The sequence below is a fragment of the Erpetoichthys calabaricus genome, chromosome 4, assembly GCF_900747795.2.
Source record: "Erpetoichthys calabaricus chromosome 4, fErpCal1.3, whole genome shotgun sequence".
In the NCBI taxonomy this organism is placed as follows: domain Eukaryota; kingdom Metazoa; phylum Chordata; class Cladistia; order Polypteriformes; family Polypteridae; genus Erpetoichthys; species Erpetoichthys calabaricus.
The window spans coordinates 314,004,335-314,021,159 of record NC_041397.2 but is presented as its reverse complement, the minus strand read 5'-3'; the positions used below and the strand labels follow the sequence as shown (position 1 = coordinate 314,021,159).

Here is a 16,825-nt window from a genome sequence, read left to right as displayed (position 1 = left end):
GGGTCATTCCTACAATCTTCAAGAAAAGATTTTAATGGCGTCCTTGCAGAAGGTTTTACCACTTGACTGTCTGTGGCTGCTATAGTAAATGTAGCTTTGCAAAAAAAACCATGAAAATCTAAGAGATGTCTACAGTCCACAGTAAAGTGCCAACAAAGATGGCCGCTTCAGAAATCTCATGCTTGAAAACTGGGCTGCTGGTTTCCATTCTAAATAAGTTTTAGACTCATCCTAACAATCAGGTGCCACTGATTTCAGATGTTTGCTTAAAATTGCAACTCAATGTGGTTTTCAAAAAAAAAAACTAGCTGTCCCCTGTGGCTCCGCTCACGTAGTAGTGAAACAGGACAGATTTTAAAACTCAACAAACAAACAGGTATCGTTAGTTAAGCGGAGGCTCTAAAACATGACCAGAGTTTGAGCGATTCAAACAGAGGCTGGCGCTTGAGTGAGGAGGGCCCTGCCTGGCTTCCCACTCCTGATGTCACGCTTCCCCCTCCTCTCAGCCTGCAGCCTCTTTCTCGGATTAGCAAGAATAAATCGCTTCTGAAAAGGAACTCTGATTCTTAGCGCAATGAAAGAAGTCGCAACATCAACAGGAATTTTCAAGCATATTATAGAAAAACACCCGATCTAAATCCGTTAAGTAGTTCTCTCGTTCGTTAGCTAATCAGATGTAAGATACTCCCCAAGGCTGGCGTGTGACACAGCAGGCCTCGCCTCCCTCCCCTCGGCCTGCTGTGTCTCCCTTGGATTTGCGCAAGTAAGTCGGTGCCGCAACCAAATTATGAAACTTAATGCGATAGGAGGAGTTGTAAAATCAACTATAATGTTCAAGCGAATTATAGAAAAAAACTTTATCTAAATCTCGTGAAAAGCGGACAGACATACAGACAGACAGAAGTTGGACTTTACATATATAGAGATAAGATGTGGATGATTGGAATCAAGGTTAATAGATTCTCTAGTGGTTAATGTGTGCTAGATTAACGCACAACATCACTGGGAAGTCAACAACCCGGCCACCACTGACCGTGTGACCCTCTGATAGCATTTTCCTTACTAAATCTTGTAGGGATATGGAGAGAAAGTCACCAGTGTGCCCATCTGAGTAAGGCTGCTGTGGACATTGAATCCTGAGGGTGACAATTCCGTCACCAGGGACTCAGGGTGTGACCTTGAGTCAGTAGCATTTTCTGACAGCTCTTCAATTATGGAGATATGAAGGAGTGACCAGCAGTGTGGCCAACTGGCTAAAGTATCTCTGGACTTTGAACCTCCAGGTTAGCTGACTTGCTATATGACCCTGAGTCAGGACTGCCATCTCTTTCATGTGTAGAGATATGGAATTGTGGCCATCACTGGGTCCAGCCCTGGACTTTGAAGCTCCAGGGTGATTAAATCCTTTCCCAGCCTTATTTGGTATCTGAGTCTAAGTTGACCACTTTACCTAGCAGGGATATGGAGAAGCGGTCATCAGAGAGGCCAAACATCTAAGGTGACTGTGGAGATTGAAGTACCAGAGCAGTCGTTCTGCCCCTTGTATTCAATGAGTGACTTGTAAGTCAGCCGCTTTAACTGTTAGCTCTTCACCTGTGGAGACATGGATAAATGGTAACCAGCGTATCCAACTCTGGACTTTGATGCTGCAGCTGGACCAGATCTTTTCCCAACCTTATTTGGTATTTAAGCCTAAGTCAACCACTTTACCTTCCAGCTCTTCACTTGTGGAGATATGGAGAGGTGCTAGTCAGTGTGGCCAAATGACAAAGGTGGCTCTAGACTGTTGACTGACTTGCCATTTAACCCTGAGTTAGGTGGGCAAGCACTTCATGAGTAGATAAATGGAGAAGTCATCATTTTGGTCCAGCATTTAAGGTGGCTGTGGACTTTGAACCACCCAGTGTGGTCTTTCTGCATTCCCTTTGCCTCATTGTGTGACTCAAGTCAGTTGCTTTAACTGGTAGCTCTTCACTTGTGGAGATATGAAGGAGTGACCAACAGAGTGGCCAATGGGCTAAATTTTCCCTGGAGTTTGAATCTTCAGGTTTACTGACTTGCTATATGACCCTCAGTCAGGAGTGCCATCCCTTCATGTGTAGAGGTATGGAAATATGGCCATCACTGTGGTCAACCCTGAACTTTGAAGCTCCAGGGTAATCAAATCCTTTCCCAACCTTATTTTGTATTTACGCCTAGGTCAACCACTTTACCTTCCAGCTCTTCACTTGCAGAGATATGGAGAGACGTTAATCACTAACTGGCCAAGGTGGCTCTAGACTGTTAACTGACTTGCCAGATGACCCAGAGTCAGGTGGGCAAGCACTTCATTAGTAGAGGAGAAGCATTCATCATTTTGGCCAAACATCTAAGATGGCTGTATACTTTGAAAAACCCTCCACTGTGGTCTTTCAGCCCCCTGAACTCATTGTGTGTCTCCAAGCCAGTTGGTTTAACTGGCAGCACTTCACTTGTGGAGATATGGAGAAGCGACCATCAGAGTGGACATCTGGCTAAGGTGGCTTTAGAGTGCTAACTGACTTGCTATATGACCCTGAGTTAGATGGGCAAACTGTTGACTTGTGTGGAGATATGGAGAAGTGACCATCAAAGTGGCCAAACATCTAACATGACTGTGGACTTTGAACCCTTGAGTGATCATTCTGGACCCTGAATTCATTGTGTTACTCTTAAGTCAACCACTTTAACTGCCAGCTCTTGACTTGTGGAGATATGGAGAAGTGGTCATCAGTGTGGCCATCTGGCTAAGGTGGCTCTAGGCTGTTAACTGACTTGCTATATGACCCTGAGTCAAGTGGGCAAGCTCTTGACTTGTAAAGATATGGAGAAGAAGTCATCAGTGTTGCCAGCCCTGGACATTGATGATCCTGGGTGATCAGATCCTTATTTGGTATAAGAACCTAAACTGACCACTTTACCTACCAGCTCTTATAGGCATATGGAGAAGCAATCATCATTTTGGCCCAACATCCAAGGTGACTGTTGACTTTGAATGTGTGGTCTTTCTGCCCCAAAAACTCATTGTGTGTCTCTAAGCCAGTTGGTTTAACTGCCAGCTTTTCACTTGTGGAGATAGGGAGAAGCGGTCATAAGTGTGGCCATCCGGCTAAGGTGGCTCTAGGCTGTTAGCTGACTTGCTATATGAGCCTGAGTCAGGTGGGCAAGCTCTTGACTTGTGTAGGTATGGAGAATAAGTCATCAGTATGGCCAGTCCTGGATTTTGATGTTCCTGGGTGATTAAATCCTTTCCCACACTTATTTAGTATATGAATTTATATCAACCACATTACCTGCCAGATCTTGCAGGCATATGGAGAAGTGGTCATCAGAGAGGCCAAACATCTAAGGTGACTGTGGACTTTGAATCCTAGAGTGGTCATTCTGGGCCCTGGACTCATTGTGTTACTCTTAAGTCGGCTCCTTTAACTGCTAGCTCTTCACTTGTGGAGATATGGAGAGGTGGTCATCAATGTGGTCAACTCTGGACTTTCAAGATGCATGGTGACTAAATCCTTTCCCAACCAGGCCTAGGTCAACCACTTTACCTACCTTCTCTTGGAAAATATGGAATATGGAGAAGCAGTCATAATTACAGCTAAACATCTAAGGAGGCTTTGGACTTTGAATTCCCGGAGTGACCTTGTGTCCCCTTGACCCTTTGTGTGACCCTAGGTCAGTTGTTTTACCTGACGGCTCTTCACTTGTAGAGATAAGGAGAGGTGATCACCAGTGAAGCCAACTGTGGACTTTGGAGACCCAAAGAGACCGTTCAGCCTCTCACGACTTGTTGAGTGATCGGACTCTGTCCTCCTGATGGTTGACGCCCCCTTGTCCCACCTTTTGATGCTGATTGGTCACTTAATTACAATCATTTTTTTTGGCATGAGTACTGCATGGTCTTGAATTGAGACTTGGAGCAGCCACTAAGCAAAATGCAAATATGTTTGCTTTTCTTTTAGTTATGACACGCGGTTTATGGCAATGAATTAAAACGCAATACACCTTTGTATTGCATTTGAAAGTGACACGAAAATTGCGTGTACTAGATAGAAGCAATCGGTCATTTGGTTGATATGTTTTTAAGTATGCCATGATAAAACCGTGCCAAGAATAAAATGCACTATGTGCATATATAAGACATTTCAAGTTAGTTCACACATTGAATTGCATTTAATTTTGGCACGAATGATCTTCCATAGGCTGAGTTGCTCTTCAAAATATGACAGATAGAGAACTACTGAGGACGGCATTGGTAACTTTTACTGATTCATTTTATTCAAGTTCAACTTCAAGCACTTTATTGTCATTGTAACACAACTAAATTACATTTTGTGACAGCCCCAAGGTGCATTTAAAGAAAAGTCAAATAATTCCAAAAATGTCGTATACGGACGTATACCTGAGGCAACAGGTCCGCCACGACCTCGACCCTCTGCAGTTCGCATATCAGGAGAAGGTGGGAGCGGAGGATGCTATCATCTACATGCTACACTGATCCCTCTCCCACTTGGACAGAGGCAGTAGTGCTGTAAGAATTATGTTTCTGGACTTCTCTAGCGTCTTCAACACACAGGCACAAGCTGACAGAGATGGGAGTAGATTCATACCTGGTGGCATGGATCGTGGACTATCTTACAAACAGACCTCAGTATGTGCATCTCGGGAGCTGCAGGTCTGACATTGTGGTCAGCAGCACAGGAGCGCCGCAGGGGACTGTACTTTCTCCGGTCCTGTTCAGCCTATATACATCGGACTTCCAATACAACTCAGAGTCCTGCCACGTGCAAAAGTTCACTGACGACACTGCTATCGTGGGCTGCATCAAGAGTGGGCAGGAGGAGGAGTATAGGAACCTAATCAAGGACTTTGTTAAATGGTGTGACTCAAACCACCTACAACTGAACACCAGCAAAACCAAGGAGCTGGTGGTGGACTTTAGGAGACCCAGGCCCCTCATGGACCCCGTGATCATCAGAGGTGACTGTGTGCAGAGGGTGCAGACCTATAAATACCTGGGAGTGCAGCTGGATGATAAATTGGACTGGACTGCCAATACTGATGCTCTGTGCAGGAGAGGACAGAGCCGACTATACTTCATTAGAAGACTGGCGTCCTTCAACATCTGCAATAAGATGCTGCAGATGTTCTATCAGATGGTTGTGGTGAGCGCCCTCTTCTACGCGGTGGTGTGCTGTGGAGGCAGCATTAAGAAGAGGGACGCCTCACGCCTGGACAAACTGGTGAGGAAGGCAGGCTCTATTGTAGGCATGGAGCTGGACAGTTTGACATCTGTGGCAGAGTGACGGGCGCTGAGCAGACTCCTGTCAATCATGGAGAATCCACTGCATCCACTAAACAGTGTCATCTCCAGACAGAGGAGCAGCTTCAGCGACAGACTGCTGTCACCGTCCTGCTCCACTGACAGACTGAGGAGATTGTTCCTCCCCCAAACTATGCGACTCTTCAATTCCACCCGGGGTGGTAAACGTTAACATTATACAAAGTTATTGTCTGTTATATCTGCATTGTTATTACTCTTTAATTTAATATTGTTTTTATTAGTATGCTGCTGCTGGAGTATGTGAATTTCCCCTTGGGATTAATAAAGTATCTATCTATCTATCTATCTATCTATCTATCTATCTATCTATCTATCTATCTATCTATCTATCTATCTATCTATCTATCTATCTATCTATCTATCTATCTATCTATCTATCTATCTATCTATCTATCTATCTATCTATCTATCTAAAATACAAAGGAACATTGCTATTGTTATTTTTAAACCAGGTGGTTTCACCGCTCCCTTCCTCCGTTTGATACAATGCCTTGAGAAAGTCTTCATCCCCCCTTTGGTGTTTGTCAATGCTTGTCACATTACAACCTGGAATTAAAATGGATTTTCATTCGGATTTTATGTAATGGACTTAACAATATAGGCCAAAGTGTACATATTTTCACAGGGTACTGTACATACATTCTTAGTCTGGCCCAAAGCCTGCTTGTTGAGTTCAGGACCAGGCTGGTTTTTGATGATTTTGGTGATTTCTGGGGCTGGAGATTTTGTGGAAAGCCTAAACATGTGAGATTTTTGTATCAAGGCCTGTAGTAGAATTGTAATGGAGGGAGGTGGGAAAGTGGGGAAGCCGTCCCATCAGACAGTTGGGGGGCTGCATTCTGTGCTAGCTTAGCCACGGACTGTCTGTTTGATACAGTTCTCCGTTTGTTCATCCCTGCAATGTGACTTTTGCTTATTAAAAAACAGTCAGTTTATAATTTTGAGCATTGTTCTGGTTTGTAGAGCTGCCCACTTGTTTTACACTTTCAATTAAACAAATCAGACAATGCTGTCATCAAAAATATTTATTTTTAGTACATTTTGAAGTAAATAATATCCCCATGCTGTTTAGCTATTCAATTTTTTAACACGCCAACTGGTGACATCACTAAATTGCAATTTTTCAATTCAGTTGGCACTGTGACGGTCTCATTAAAAGGGCCTTAAAAGTTCATTGCTGTGGCAGTTACAGCTTTTTAAACAAGCCAAAGAAGATGAATTGCAGCTCTCATTTGTTACCAGGGACCTCATGTATAAAATGTTGTGTTCGCCTATCGCTTACATCGCAATTTATAAAAACAACTTGGCGTAAAGTTTCCACTTTGTCCAAACTCCATGTTTTAGCGTGAGTTCTATGCATGGCGCTATGCATAAGGCCCCAAGTCTTTACTGTGGAAATGTCGAGGATGTGAATTTCTTTTGATTTAATAACTGCATCTCTGTGGACCTGCACAGTGAGTGCCCAGCCATTGAAGCAGAACTTGCCACTTTATAACTGTTTGATAGAAGAGATCTCCCACAAGTAATCGAAACTGCAAAAGTGAATTCCACCATGGTCTTCTGTATCTCCCTTGATCTCTAGATTTTGGTGTTAATGATCACCAGGTCACTTACCTCTGGATTTTCATGCTACTAATTTGTTGTGTGTTACCACCAAGTCGTTAATCTCTGGATTTCAGGGCTGCCAATGTGTTACATCGTGATGATTTAAGATAGAAATTTCATTGTTCCCATTTTGTTTTGTCTTTGTCGCAAGTTCACTTGCCTCTGGATTTTACTCGTACCATTTTGTTATCTGCGAATCATTCCCCGTGTGGATTTAGAAATAAACGTTTTTTGAGTTTTGATACTGTAATATCTCTTTGCATTTATTTCAGTGTGCCATAGTCTCTATGGTACTCACGGTTAGGATCTCTATTTTACCGATTAGTTATGTTGTGTTTGTAAGAGTACATTCCAGAAAAAGGAACTCGAAGCCAGCAAACGTTTGAAAAACTAGAGAGACGGCACCTTTCTCTGAAGAACAGTCCATCGATGTAATCAAAAGAGTCCTCGATGAACACTTAAAAGTGTTACTGCAACACCTCTAAATTGCGTCATGTCTTCTAACCAATCAATGATCCCGAAAAGTCACTTCTTTCCAACGAGATTTGAATTTCGGGATTATCCCATGGCTTCTGCTTCATTCGAGATTTGGTGAAAGTGGACCAAAGTGGACACTTGGCAGATCCAGAGGGAGTAGAGTTGATAGGACGCGGTCACTTTCGCAAAGGACCTCCTTTTGTCAATCGTGCAGACTGAATGATGAAAATTGTACAGATGGTCATTCCAGGGGTTCCATACCTGCAGTTGTGGTACCTCTGTGCTGTGTTTTCTTCCTATGTTTTGGGGATAGTTCATATGGTGATCCCAATACCAAAATCCTGAGATATGTAATCTGATTGTTGTAACAGAATGGGTGCCATTCTTCTTTGTTATGTCCTCGATAAGCAAACATTTTAGTTTACCTCCTTACCAATCCAAAGAGCCTGATTGGGCCACTAGTTGGGTGACTAGCGTCCCTTATCATATACATAACATGCTGTTTTCAGCCGGTCTGATCGATGGACGACTCTACACACTCCATCTTTTGCCTAAAAGGGTTGAATGTCCATTCTTCTTCTGACTGCTCTGGAGCTCAGATCAACAAGGCCAGTGATTAGCAGGACTTTTCAATTTTAGAAGCAAGACAATAAGAAAACTGGCAGAAGACACATTGACAGAAGGAGTGAATTTTCCAGCCCTGATGGACAACTCTCCCCAAAAATCACATAAGGCAGACGGATGTCTTGAATGTACGCCACATAGAGGGTCCTCATCAGACCAGAGACTCCTGCCCTCTGAGCGACCGCCTCAGCCTACTGTCTGAGGGTTCATCGCTGAAGATCCCTTCGATGACTGACATCAGGGAAGCTTTGACAGATTTCCGCAAGTCCTTGCCGGCGAAGACGTAGAGAGCGGGGTTGAGGCTGCTCTTGACGAACACGAGGTAGAGTGAGTAGTAGACCCCTTTGGTGGCCTCTGCATATATTTTACTATTTGGGCAGCTACTGTAGAGGGACTTGAGGAAGCGACAGATGTGGTAAGGGACCCAGCAAATGAGAAAAACCACAATGGTGAGAGTGAGCACTTTGAACAGCTTGGCGTACTTGGGAGACGTGTCACGTTTCGCTTTGAGCAGGATTACCAAATTGCAGGAGATGAAGAGCAGCAAAGGAAGCAGGAATCCCAGCACCGTCTCGGTGATGTAGAGCCCTGGCTGCGGGAGCAGGCTTTCGAAGCACTGACTTCTGTTTCTCAGGGAGCAAACCTGACTGGATTGTAGGTATGGGATGCTGAGGCCCAAGGCGAGACTCCAGAGGAGGACACAAGTGACGGGGACGACCCATGGGGGCCGCTTTAGACGATACCACATCGGGTGAAGGAGGCACAAGCAGCGCTCCAAGCTAATGGCTGACAGAAGGAAGGCTCCGGCAAACAGACCCAGCACTCTCAGGAACATGATGAGCTTGCAGGTGAGCTCCCCAAACGACCACTGATAGTAGGCTACCAAGTATCCGATTGCCAGCGGTATCCGCATCACCAGCACGAGGTCAGCGATGGCGAGGTTCAGGACGTACGCTGCAAAGCTGTTCCTTCCAGAGCGTCGGAAGCCCAGCACCCAAATGACCAGCCCATTGAAGGGTAGGCCGATGGCAAATATGATGACGGCCACTACGATCTGTGCCACCCGCAGTGCATCAGGGGGCAGGACATTCTGGCTGCTGCTGATGTTGACATTTGAGCAGGCCGGGTTAAACGTCACATTGCCCAAAAAGCTGCTGCAAGGCTGGCTGGTGAATCCTGCCGTCTTCAGGCCTGCCATGGGTGATCTGTGAGGAAGAACAAAGAGAAAGTCAATGAGCAGGAATCCAAAGACATTTGACTTTAGAGAGGCACAGTGAAGTCACGGAGAAGAAACCACAATGGTGATTATCCATCCATCCATCCATTATCCAACCTGTTATATATCCTAACTACAGGGTCATGGGGGTCTGCTGGAGCCAATCCCAGCCAACACAGGGTGCAAGGCAGGAAACAAACCCACCACAGATGGTGATTATCATTAGAGAAAATATCAATCACTGCTGGCGAAAAGATGTTTTAGTCTTTTCGTAACCAATATGGTGGCAGGTGTTGACTCTATTTTGAGGAAATTCTGGACCTGTTTGGGGTTGTGCATATTCTGAGGTTTGAATTGGCTTACTTTTATGACTATCAAATACTTTAAGCCACGTCATCTCAGAAGAATCATCACAGTTCTAAACTTTAGGGCTGTCACGGGCAACCTTCGGGTGACGACCCCACGGCTTAAATGGTTGTCCAACTAATCATTTCATCATCCGAGATTGAGGGTAACAGAACCTTTTTTTTTTCCTAAATGGAAAACCCTTTGGACGTCCTCCTGGTTTTGAATTTTTAGTCTTTGATTTTTGTTTCTCGTTTTGGCTTTGATGCTTGTCGTTCTCGATCTCCCGTTTTTGGAAGTTGTCTCTGTTGAATCGTCTGTCTCGCAGCTCTCCCTAAAATCTGGGTCAAAGTCAACGATGTGCGCACTGAGAGTTTCTCTGCTGGATCCTTTCATTGTTTTCACAGTAAGCCAAAACAATATAACAAGGTTCTTTGCCCTTAAGGAATAAATAATGAAATGAATAATTAAATCCACTTTAACCAGAGATTGTGCAACAATTGTACCTCACCCTAAGGTACGCTTTTCCCTTTTGTTAAAGATTGCCATTATGTAACAACAAAATGGATACTAAAGGAATATATACATTGAGCATTGAGAAAAAGGCCACAGCACCCCTGATAATGTTTGAGACAAAGATGCAGTTTTCCTTGATTTATCCCTCTGCTCCATAGTTTAAAATGACAAATCTGACAATTCAGGTGTATAACACCCACCTACACGTACTCCTAATTATTATTATTACAGAATGAAATCCAATAATGCAAACTGGCCTGAATTCTATGGCCTCTAACATCAGGGACGTGCGGTCAGGGGAGGCCTCACCTGTCATCATGAAAAATAAACTAATAATCCATCCATCCATCTATTATCCAACCCGCTATATCCTAACTACAGGGTCACGGGGGTCTGCTGGAGCCAATCTCAGCCAACACAGGGCGCAAGGCAGGAAACAAACCCCGGGCAGGGTGCCAGCCCACCGCAGGTAAACTCATAATGATAAAATAAATGTGTCCACTGGTCTTTGCTATAAATTTGTTTTCTGTATGATTCCAATTATTTTTGATCATTTTTATAGTCAAAGTTGTTGCATTGGAATACAGGGGAGAAACGCCAGGGGCCTCATGTATAAATGGTGCGTACGCACAGAAATGTTGCATAAGAACGTTTCCACGCTCAAATCGTGATGTATAAAACCTACACTTGGTGTAAAGCCAGGCACTTTTCCACGGTACCTCATACCCTGTCGTACACAAGTTCTCCGTTAGGTTTTGCAGACTGGCGGCACCCACTGTCAAAGCAGTGCTACTGTTCCTGTGTGGTTACCCTTTCTTAGATCCACATCCATGACGACGGCTCAAGTGCTCCTTGTAGAACTGTTTGTACTTGCAAGTTACCGTGAGGTAATTGTACTTATGATACAGTTATAATATTGTACAACCTGCGCCACTTTATAAAGCGTGTATTTACATATGATGACGATATCATTTTTAAGATGAAATGCAGCAAAATATGTTTATTATATTATACAGATAAAACTTTAACTACACAGTGCCGCAGCGCTAGCGAGCTTGAGCTTCATTCACGGTTTGTTCGTGCCTCGCGCTGTATTCATGCTGTGGCTGGCGCAACACTAGAAGGATAGATGGATAGAATAATTAAACATTATGAAGATATTTCAATGTTCCTTAAAAGTTTTGAAGAATCGGCGTTCTAAGCTTACAGATGGCTTAACGTCTATTACAGAGCTGATTGTGTGGCAATTGGGTATTTGCAGAAAGAAAAGTAAGGACAGGAATTGGAGGTTAGTACGTTTGAAAGAGACAGTACTGCTGTGATAAATTATTTCATCGAAGGTCGCACATGGCGCAGCAAGCATCTTGCGTGAGATATGAACAATCACTGCGCCACCGTGTTCCCATGTTTAATAACATGCTTTCATTTCTATCATCATGAAAAAGATATCACGTATACATCTCAGTATTTTAATTATTCAGAGAGCTGTAATATCACGAATGTAATGGATTCTGTGTCCTGTCAGAGAAAAAGAAAGCCCGTTTAAAAAGCAGGTAGTGATTCACACATAGAGCACACAGAAGATCAAATACAGAACAAAGCATTTAATGTGCTACTTTAGTTACAATGGGATTTGAGAAACTAGTAAATTAAACGATTTTAAGATGAAGTTTATGATGTTCTACTTTAATGACAAAATAAACTACGTGATTAAAGTGGAAATTTCGAGATTAAAGTTGACATTTCGTGCTTTTTTCCCCACTGTGTGCCTATTTTTTTTTGTCTGTACCCTAATAAGTTTTCATATGACACGCAGACGGTGGGCTACAACTCACCTTTTCACAGCGACTTTGATATGTGATTTCTTTTTTATTTCGGGCACTGTGCGACTTTGTGAACTTGAGCTTTCGAGTTTCTCCGACACTCTGTCACTCGATCAACTTCCTTTTGTTGATTATTTCACTGTTTAAACCAACAAATAGTACGTTTTTCCTTTGCCTCCATTTGGTATTCGCTGAAATTCTTATATTTTCCCCTGTGCTTTTCCCATTGACTTTTCACAGTTGGCTATTTATATTGATTTGCATATTCAAAGAGGCGTAATTCTGGGAGGAGTTGGGGCGGGACAGAAGGCGCGTGCACGTGCGTTACTTTTCACGCTGATCGGGATTTATGTAGCGGAAGAACGTGGAAGTTTGCGTACGCACAGATTCCTGCATCTGGATTTTTCTGTGCGTACGCACATTCCTGCTTTTGTGCTTACGCCATGTTATAGTGTGAGTTCTACACACAGCTTTACGCTTGAGGCCCCTGGTCTGAATTTTATAATGTTGGACTGTTTTTTTTGTATTAGATATCATTTTGCATAACCGTCGTTATAGTCGTGTCCCCGTTTCTAGGAGCGTAGCCTCCAGAGTCATAGACCCGACGGTATTAAAAGGTCATACTGCTCAATGCCGAGGAATTAAACACCATTTCCGCATTATATAAAATCCTATTAGAGTCCCTACCTTTCAAAGATCCAAGAGGACATTGGGAAGAATATCTCTTAATCAATATATCAGAAAAGGAGTGGAAGGTAGCAAAGCAGAGAATTCACTCGAGCTCCATATGCGCAAAGCACAGAATTATTCAACTAAAAGTTATATATCGAGCTCATCTCTCTCGCTTAAAACTGTCCAAAATGTTTCCAGGGCAAGATCCAACCTGCGAACGCTGCAACCAAGCTCCTGCCTCACTGGGTCACATGTTCTGGGTCTGCACCAAACTAACATCATTTTGGACAGCCTTGGGGTCACAATCCCTCCTAACCCATTAACAGCTGTGTTCGGTGTTCTTCCAGACGGACTTGAAGTGGAGAAGGACAAGCAAACGGTGATTGCATTCATTACACTCTTGGCACGCAGACTCATTCTGTTAAATTGGAAGACTCCTAATTCTCCTCTGATAAGTCAGTGGGAAACCAATGTTTTATATTATTTGAAATTGGAAAAAATCAAATTCTCAGTTAGAGGATCTGTACAAAATTTTTTCAAAACCTGGCAGGATCTGATCAATATTATTTTAGAATAAGAGAAATAACTATTACCGCATTTAACTCCCTTCTCTATCTCTTATTTACCTATATATTTATTTCTCCCTTTCCTTTGCTTAATGTTGTCTTATTAAAAAGCCCTAAGCAATTATCCTTTAGCTAAGCTCTTCTTCTCAGGGGTGGGGTTTGATTTGTTTTTAATTTGTTTGGTTATAAATTGATCTGTTTGTATGGAATGATTACAATAAAAATTAATAAGAAGTGGAAAAAAAAAAAAAAAAAAAAAAGGTCAGGGTCTGCAACAAGCTTTTTCTGATCTACAGATAAACCCTTTAAACACAAAAAGAAACTCTCACTCTGCTAATCGACCTTCCTGTCTTGTCTTGGTTTTTTGATTTCTGGGTTTCAGTCACTTCATTTATATTTTACTTTGTTTTGTTTTGTTTGCACGTATCTCTCAAAAATGTCTCAAAAATTGTCTGAAAAATATACTATAGTTATCTGTTTAATGATGAGCTGGAATACTTTTTCTTGCCATATGCTGCCCCATCTTTTTCTTTACTCATTATCATAAGTCATAAGTCGCGTTTGGATCAAGTCTGGGGTACTGTGAAGGTATGTAGAGGATGAGAGTTCTAGTGCTACATGTTTTGTTTATTTGGTGAAACATAATATTTAAAATTTGAAAATAATAATTCTTTACATTAATATAGCACTTCACTTACCACTCAAAGAGCTTTGCAGACTCCACACAGGGAGAACAAGAGACGTGAACCCGTGATCTCCTTACTGCAGCACTGCCACTGTGCCACCTGCACACATCAAGTGTTCCATACTAAATATAATATTGTGCCTGCTTGACAGTTTCAAATTACAAACACACAATTTCTGAAATCAAAGAATGTCAAGTTTATAACAAGCTCCGTATTCTACAAAAAAAGCTGTTATATAGTCCCACAAAGCAATCATTACTTAACCCTTTCAGCCCTGGATTTTCAGTTTTTATGGGAAAAATTATTTTGCGAGATATTCTACTTTTTGGGTGTGCAGGAAGCTCAAAAATGAAAAAAAAAAACAAAAAAATGTTATCACTATTATTATACAACCAGAAACGGCGCACTGCCCGATAATGTGCAGTGAATCCACTTGACTTGAGCAATCCTAGTTTTCCTCCTCTCTCTTTCTCTGTACGTTTATCATTCGTTTGCTCCGAGGTTGATGCGTTTGCTCCTTCCTGAGCTGCTCTTCTTTTCTCCGCCCTACTGGCCCGCGTCTTTTCTTCGTTTGTCGGCATCTTTTCCCGTGTGGCAGGCGGCCGGCGTCCATGCCCAGCTGGGACACCCCTGCACACTATATTCAGGGGGATCAGCCTTCAACACTGCAATACCTCCCCCTGGATGCTAGATGGTCACACCCCCGGGGCTGGAGCAGTACCTTGGGTTCCTGCAGGGCTCCCTGGGAATTGGAGTTGGATGCAGCCCTGTTGGGTCCCGCAGGCGCCTCCAGGGGGTGCTGTGTTTGGGACTCCTGAGCCCGTATGGGCAGCATATTTGTCACACCCGGAAGTGCAGCCGGAACTCGGTGATCAAGCACCTGGAGCACTTCCGGGTGAACTATAAAAGGAGACAGCAACCACCACTCAGGGCCAGAGTCGAGTGTAAAGAGGACAAGGTTGCCTGGGAGGAGTGGTGGTGACTGAAGAAGGGTTTTTGGTTACTGTGAGTGCTTTTTGGACTGTGTATTGCCTGTGGGATTCACGGGGAAGACGTGCCCCACAGGTGAAGAACAATAAATGTCTTTTTGTGTTTGACACGTGTACCTCAGTGTCAATCTGTGCTGGGTCTGGCACGTATATAGTTCACACCCGTTAAAACTGATCAAGTTTGTGTTTGTGTTGCAGTTACTTACTAAATTAATTACTAACCCTAACCCTAACCCTAACCCTAATTTCTTCAGAATCAGAATCAGAATATCTTTATTGTCATTGTAACAAATACAATGAAATTAGGTGCAGTCCCTGCGGTGTCAAAATAATGTATAAATAAAATACAATTAAAAAAAGGGTAAAGGATAAGAAGAAATAAGGTAGAATACAAACATTCAACATAAGAACCTTAATTGTGCATGAAGACTATTGCACAAGATGTCATCTATTGCACTGCTGCATTGGAGGTGATGAGGTGGCATTCAGTGCCCTGATAGCAACAGGGTAGAAACTGCTGTTCAGTCTATTGGTCTTTGTTTTGATGCTCCTCTATCTTTTTCCTGATGTCATGAGCAGGATGTGAGGAGTCTTTAAACTTTTCACTTAAGCTGGCACTTAAGTCTTCAAGCTGCCTCAAGAATGATTTAAGATATGAAGAGGTAGGGGAAGTGACGGCGAAGGTGGGAGGAAATGAGCATGGCGCCCGTAAGCATGCACCGCACGGTCGCCCTGCTGGCCGCTACTGAGAGTTGATTCTACAATAAAATAAAAAGAGAAATAACCTTAGTGGTCAATCATCACCCCGAAATCAGACAGTAGACGTCACGTAGTATATGTGTATCAAATTTCAGGCCAATAGGTCAAATAGTTTGCGAGCTACAGGTGATTTAAAATCCTGGACAGACAAACAAACAGCCACGGTAGCGTATTATATATAAAGACTAGCCATGTGCGCCCAACTACGTTGCGTGTGTTAAAGTTGTCTGTGAAGGGCTCCCTGTTTAAACGCGGCTGCCAGTAGTGAACTGGGCCCTTCATCGCACAGCATTATGATTTTTTATAAGGGAAACAAAATTACAAAACAAAACCCTTGGACATTGATTCGATAGGAACGGCCTACTCGGAATCACTGTCCAAATAGTAATTATGTGGTGGTGGAGGAGCATTTCTGCTTGTCTCCGTTCACAGTCCGTCTCATTTTCACGATGCTGTCGTTTCCTCTCACGATCTCTTCTCAACCTTTCTCCAATCTCGCAGGTTGCTTTGTGGCAATCCAAAGAGCAAGGAAGAACCAATGCTTCTTTCTTGAACTCCAAACGCAGACTGATGGAAAATCACAGAAGTGTGTCCGACTTATATACTCTGACTGCCGACTCCAAGAAGTGGGTGAACATTCGATTTGGACGAAGTGCTGCCAACGACGGTCGACAGAAACACAAAAAACCACAGTCTCGACAACGAAGCAGGTGTCGACGCCAGATCTAAACACAAAGCACGGTGTCGACGCCATATCTAAACACAAAGAGTGGTATCGACAGTGTTTGTAAAGAAACGTAACAACCAAGGCAGTGTCAGGGGAACATGAATTCACAGACAAACAAAGATCAAGATCCAAATGAAGATTATATATATAGATTAGTTAATTTAAAGCACAACAATTTGTTTAGTTTGAATGTCTGTGTTTTGAGGTGTGACTGGAGTACTACAGTCTTCAGTAGTATAAGCCTGGAGGAGATTCTTAATGCAATGCCTATGTTTTAGCTGTCTCTCTACTGCCATCTAGTGCTTCTTCTTCTAATTCATTCGCGGACAAACAAAGATCAAGATCCAAATGAAGATTATATAGAGAGATAGCTGCCAAATACTTCAATACTACTTGTTTCACCCCTGTGTTTCGCGGACTGTATGCCAGTCTCTCCAGTCTGCGCTAATAGTTGCACG

At 43.0% G+C, this 16,825-nt stretch overlaps 1 protein-coding gene across 1 annotated transcript in view; it reads right to left on the bottom strand.

Annotated features, from left to right (window-relative positions):
• Nucleotides 1–6,378: 6,378 nt before the first annotated feature.
• LOC114641125 (C3a anaphylatoxin chemotactic receptor) overlaps nt 6,379–16,825 on the bottom strand; it is a 53,783-nt gene continuing 43,336 nt past the window's right edge. Inside the window, exon 2 of the mRNA XM_028790234.2 lies at nt 6,379–9,273. Coding sequence (XP_028646067.1) covers nt 8,220–9,266 — 1,047 coding nt within the window. The 5' untranslated portion in view covers nt 9,267–9,273 and the 3' untranslated portion in view covers nt 6,379–8,219. The remainder of the gene's footprint in view (nt 9,274–16,825) is intronic.